At 39.8% G+C, this 5,404-nt stretch overlaps 1 protein-coding gene across 1 annotated transcript; it reads left to right on the top strand.

Moving 5' to 3' along the window:
* Nucleotides 1-3,237: 3,237 nt before the first annotated feature.
* On the top strand, nt 3,238-5,398 carry LOC110452377 (GTPase IMAP family member 7-like). Its single transcript, XM_021500855.1, has 3 exons — nt 3,238-3,250; nt 3,663-3,758; nt 3,975-5,398. The coding sequence occupies exons 1-3, from the start codon at nt 3,238-3,240 to the stop codon at nt 4,745-4,747; spliced, it is 882 nt and encodes a 293-aa protein (XP_021356530.1). The 3' UTR covers nt 4,748-5,398.
* The last annotated feature ends 6 nt before the right edge of the window (nt 5,399-5,404 follow it).

Genomic DNA, 5,404 nt, shown 5'->3' with positions numbered 1-5,404 from the left:
ACAGATGAAGAAGAAAATATGGAACATGTTATCGTTTTATGAATTTTTGCACCAGCAGCATGTTTTTCTCGCACCTCAGACAGAGATATCCCATGTCATACCGCGTGCTAGATTTTTCTACCACGTCCGATCTGCCTTGTACCTTTACGTGACATTTTGCGGAATTTTTACGCTAGTAGACATTCATCCGCTCGTTAACTACCTGCAATTGAAAATCTGCATAATAAATTATCTGTTCTGTCGTTATATGTATAGTTTTGATGTTGTTGTTTTCTTTGTAGGGACGGACTACATTTTTACGCGGAAACGTTCAAATGTTGATTAAGTAGTGAAGGGATCATTACCATTTGAGGCCCCATAAAGGATGCTTATATTTTTTAGCTAACATTGAATACTTTTGTTTCGAACTTAAAGGTGCAAAAAAAAATATAAAAAAAATACCTGTAACCTAGCAAGAGTTGGCTTTCTCAGTCTCGGGCTAAGATTTTGCCACATCCCAACCTCGGCTTACGCCTCGTTTATAGTCTCGTTCAACCAGACTCTTGTCTGCGCAAGAACAGAGAGTCTGGTCAAACCCAGTGCTATTGTTTAGCCATAACGAGGCTTATCAGAAAATTTGGTAAAGGATTTCATTGGTCAAAGGAAGACAAGTCATTTTACACTTTTGAAGTCAGGATTTGAGTGGCGCAAAATTACATTGAATATTTTAATTCATGATTGTTTTTACCTGTACATGCATTCCTGAAGTATCCGTGTTTTCGTTATTAAGCCTTATCGAGAAAAATGCAAGAAAATGCTTCAAATCTCAAGAATGAAATCATGTATTTTCATTTGATATTTTACAATAATTCATGAAGCTTACAAAGCTATTGATACAGGTTAAGCCAGATTACCTGAGTGAGAACATGTAGTGTTTTGTATGGGGTACAGGTAAATGCCATTTCATTTCAGTAATTATTACCATAACTTTAGTTTGCCTATACAATACCCACACCTGTGTAGCTCAAAAACAAAATATTCAAATATCCCGACCTCCCTACCGTGACGTAACCCATATATCGACAACAGAGCCACGGAGTGATCTCCTTTCCTCTTCCTTTTATGGCGCATACTGCCTGCTGACGGCCCGGAACTTGCTCCATATCAAAACCTTTGTTTTGTCGGTTTGGTTTGAGTGTCTCTCCAGATGTTTCACCTTGCCAACTGGGTCCCTTCTTCAAGGGATTGGGAGGCCTGTCCTCCTCTGAACCAGTCGGCCAAGGAGTTCGCACGCTGGTGGACTCATTAGGACAATGTTCTGCGAGGGGTTCCTTTGTCCAAGCCGGTTCCCACTATGACCCTGTACACGAATGCATCAATGCCAGGGTGGGGAGCTTACATCGACGGGCATTGCCGGTCGGGGGATTGGTCTGGAGAACAGTTCTCGGATGAGATGAGGGCTGTTCTGTTGGCTCTGCAGTCTCTTCGGGAGATCCTGCATTTCAAGGTGGTTTGTGTGGCTACGGACAACACTACAGTTGTCGCGTATCTGGAGAGACAGGGGAACCAGGTCTCACACCCTGCGTGTCCTCGCTATCCGCATTCTTCTTTGTCAGGAAATGCAGGTGGCAATTTGTGTCAAGCATCTTCCAGTCAGGTTGAATGTTCTAGCGGATACTCTTTCCAGACGCCGCCAGCCGGTTTTGACAGAGTGGCAACTTGATCCTTCGATTTTCGAGGGAATTCGCCAGGTGTAGGACAGGCATTACATAGACCTGTTCGCCACTTCACTTAACAATTAGTTGCCGACGTTTGGCTCTCAATTAAGCAGGGTCAGCAGAATATCTCCTCTCAGTCAGTGTCTAGATGGATCTATCAGGTCATCAAGTACGGTTACGACCACTCAGATGATCAGGTTCGTACGTTGGTGTGGCTCATGAGATCAGGGCCCTCGCTGCGCCATGGGCACTCTTCAATGGGTTCCCCTTACTGGAGGTCAAGTCTGCGGCTTTCTGGCGCGGACAGACTACCTTCACGGATTTTATCTCCGGTCCTTGGCTTCTCATTCTGAGGGATTGTATTCCCTTGAACCGGTGGTGGTTGCACAGTTTGTGGCTGTTCCTCCACAGTAATTCAGGGATTTTAAATAGTATGCTATCGGGCACCACGGTGGTACACCTGCTCGTTTTACGGGGAGGTTTTCCATTTCTTAATCACTTTCGTGGTTTTATTAGGGGGTTCCTTGAACCTTTTCCCTACCTTGAGCATGTCTCGAGTTTGTTCCGTCGGCCTGGTCGGCCTGGATTCGAAGCCTCCACTACGGTAAGACGAATTCGCATACTAAAGTTATGGTAATTATGACTGAAATAAAATTGAGGTTTTTGAAGTAAAACCAATTTTCATGACATAATACTTAGCATAACGTTATGGAGTCCCACCCTGTATTTCTCCCCTTTCCTCCTCATCCCGGCTGCCTTTAGGCTCCATAAAAGGGGTTTGGGGAAAGAAGATCACTCCGTGGCTCTGGGAGATAGGGATATTTGAATATTTTGTTTTTGAGCTAAAAATATGGGTGTAGGTATTGTATATGCATACTAAAGTTATGGTAAGTATTACATAACGAAAATTGGTTTTACTTCAAATACCTCAACTTGCTTTACATGCTTTTTACAATCTCAGTAAGCCTTGTTGGTTTCGTGCTCAGTTATGATTAATTCAGTGGAATTATATGGAGAGTTGAAACAATTTCTTACATTGTTCTTGATAATAGTGATTACACGGGTACTTCAGGAAGTGGTTTTTTTTTTCATTAATTGCAGTATTCTTTGAAATGGTTTAATGGCTTTAAAATAACGTCCGGAAACGAAAAAAAAACTTCCCTCTGGTGATGGTATTTTAAAGCACTATGTTTGACCAAACTATTGATATTACAAGTGATCAAGCGTCTGGTTGAATGAGACTAGCTCAGTTACAGGTAATATATTTTACTAATCTTGTCGCAACGTGGAGAATTGATTGTTACGCGGACTTCCTTTTTCTCTCCCTTTAAGACCTCACAATACTATGTCAAATGTAATGTGTAATGTTTGCTCGCAACTATCACATAATTCATTGGCTTTGTTGGATATATACAACGTTATTCGAAATCTAAGAAAAGAAATAGAGGTGTAAGTGCAAATTTATCATGTTCATTTAAATTATTTATGATATATTATGAGCGTGTTTTTTATTTATTTTTTCAGAAAAATCATGGCAAAAATGGCTGAGCTTGGTATGTATTATTTTTGTATGGTTTAATGAACTTGCAATTCAAAACTTGACACTAACGCAATTATTCTCTATTTGATTACAAATGACCGTGGTCGAGTCGTTCTCAATAACACTATATTGTTCGGTAAATATAGACGGCAAATAGATAAATGATATTTACAGAACCTTTTAATTTCAATTTATGGCTATTTGCCGCACTATTTAGATAATCTATCGGAAACGTTAAATGACCACCTGATGAATGTATAGTTTTATGGACCAATTACATTATTTGCAAAGTTATCCCAAATACTTACATGTCTCACAATCAATTATTTATTACACTTTGAATGGAATTAGTTATATATGTTTTACGTATTCTCTACTGTTCTTAATTTCAACACTACTATGTTCCATATAATTTTTTAATGTAGATCAAGATACTTCTTACGGAGCAGGGTACGAGTACCGAATAGCTTTGATAGGACGTACAGGGTCTGGAAAAAGTGCCACTGGAAACAACATTCTTGGTAAGGAAGCCTTTACGTCTAAATCATCTGGCTCTTCAGTAACAAAGAAATGTCAATTCCACACAGCAGAGCGTTTTGGCAAGAAGTTGGTAGTAGTTGACACACCGGGACTGTTCGACACGAAATTATCCAACGATGTTATCGCAAAAGAAATCCTTAAATGCATAGGAATTCTCACTCCCGGACCACATGCCTTTATTCTTGTTGTTCAAATAGGGCGTTTTACACCAGAAGAGAGGAACACAGTCAACCACTTTAGCCATATATTTGGTGAGGAATTCTTCAGGTACCTAATAATACTATTTACACGACGGGATGACTTGGAAAGAACCGGTGAGACTATCCAAGAGTATGTCAATGAGGTTCCAGACGAACTGAAATACATTTTACAGAGATGTGGTCACAAATACTTAGCATTTGCTAACTTTTCTAGCGCTCAGAAAACTGAATTTGACGTTCTCGAACTGGTAGGGATGGTCCAAGCAATCATTAATGAGACTGGCAAAGCTTACTTCTCAAATGATAAGCTCGAAAAATCAGAGCTAGAATTTCAGCGAAGAGCCAAGGAAATCAGACTCAAAGGAGAGAGGAAGATTGCGCAGATTCAGGAAGAAATGGAGGTCAAACAGAAAGAAATGGAAAGACAGAGAAAAGAAATTGAAGCGAGAACAGCACTACAAGCAAAGGAGTTGGAACTTCAAACAAAGAATTCGGAAAATTCGGAGAAAGATGCAGAAATACGTCGAAAACAAGAATCCGAAAAAAAAGAAGGTGAAGCAAAAAGCAGAGAAATGGAAATCGAAAACGCCAAGTTCGAGTTAAGAAAGAAACACGAATTAGAGAAAGAAGAAAAACGACACCAGGAAGAAATTAGAAACATGCGAGACAATGAAAGGAAAAAATACGAAAACGAAGAGCAGACTGTCATGGGCTGGGCTATAACTGCAGCAGCAACCGCTGGGAAAGCACTTTGGAGTTATTTCTTTTGAACTTATTTCAATAGAAGCATTTCCTACTATACAAGAACCCAGAAATCTCATTTCATTGCTTCAGTTGACTTTGTTTTTGCAGCATGTGAATGTATAACACCATAACAAATATGAAGCATAAACAATGTCCTTTTTGATTCATTAATGTTTTTGCTTAAATTTAAATTTCTATATAACCATTCCAGTTGTAGCTTTAGTTATCAATCAGTTGTTCCGGATTCCACTTGTCAAGTCAGTTGTTCCGTTTAAGTTGTTTAAAATGTAGTGAATATTCTGTTTGATGTTTCGGATCTAGTGTGTCAAGTAAGTTTTCCCGGATTTCACATGTCCTAATAGTTGTTTCGGATGTGACGTGTCTTGTTAGTGTTTACTGGATGTAACGTGTCCTGGAACTTGTTCCAGGTGTTTGTTACCTGTTAGTTGTCCCGGCAGTAACGTTTCCAGTTAGTTGGTCCGGATGAAAAGTGTCATGTTAATTGTTCCGGAGGAAACGTGTCATGTTTTTTCTGGAAGTTACGTGTCAAGTTAGTTGTTCCGAAACAACTGATCCCGTAGTTATTCCGGATTTTTTCGCGTTCAGTTAGTTGTTCGCGATTGAACGTGTCCAGTTAATTGTTCTTGATGTTACGTGTCAAGTAAGTTGCACCGGATGTAACG

The sequence above is a fragment of the Mizuhopecten yessoensis genome, unplaced genomic scaffold (assembly GCF_002113885.1).
Source record: "Mizuhopecten yessoensis strain PY_sf001 unplaced genomic scaffold, ASM211388v2 scaffold6647, whole genome shotgun sequence".
Taxonomy (NCBI): Eukaryota; Metazoa; Mollusca; class Bivalvia; order Pectinida; family Pectinidae; genus Mizuhopecten; species Mizuhopecten yessoensis.
Note: the sequence above shows the minus strand (reverse complement) of the source record. Positions and strands in the feature narration are given on the sequence as shown.

Excerpts from the sequence above, each read along its gene's own strand:
- LOC110452377 (XM_021500855.1), top strand. Across the intron at positions 3,759-3,974 it reads CACTGGAAACAACATTCTTG|GGCGTTTTACACCAGAAGAG; the intron begins GTAAGGAAGCCT and ends TTGTTCAAATAG.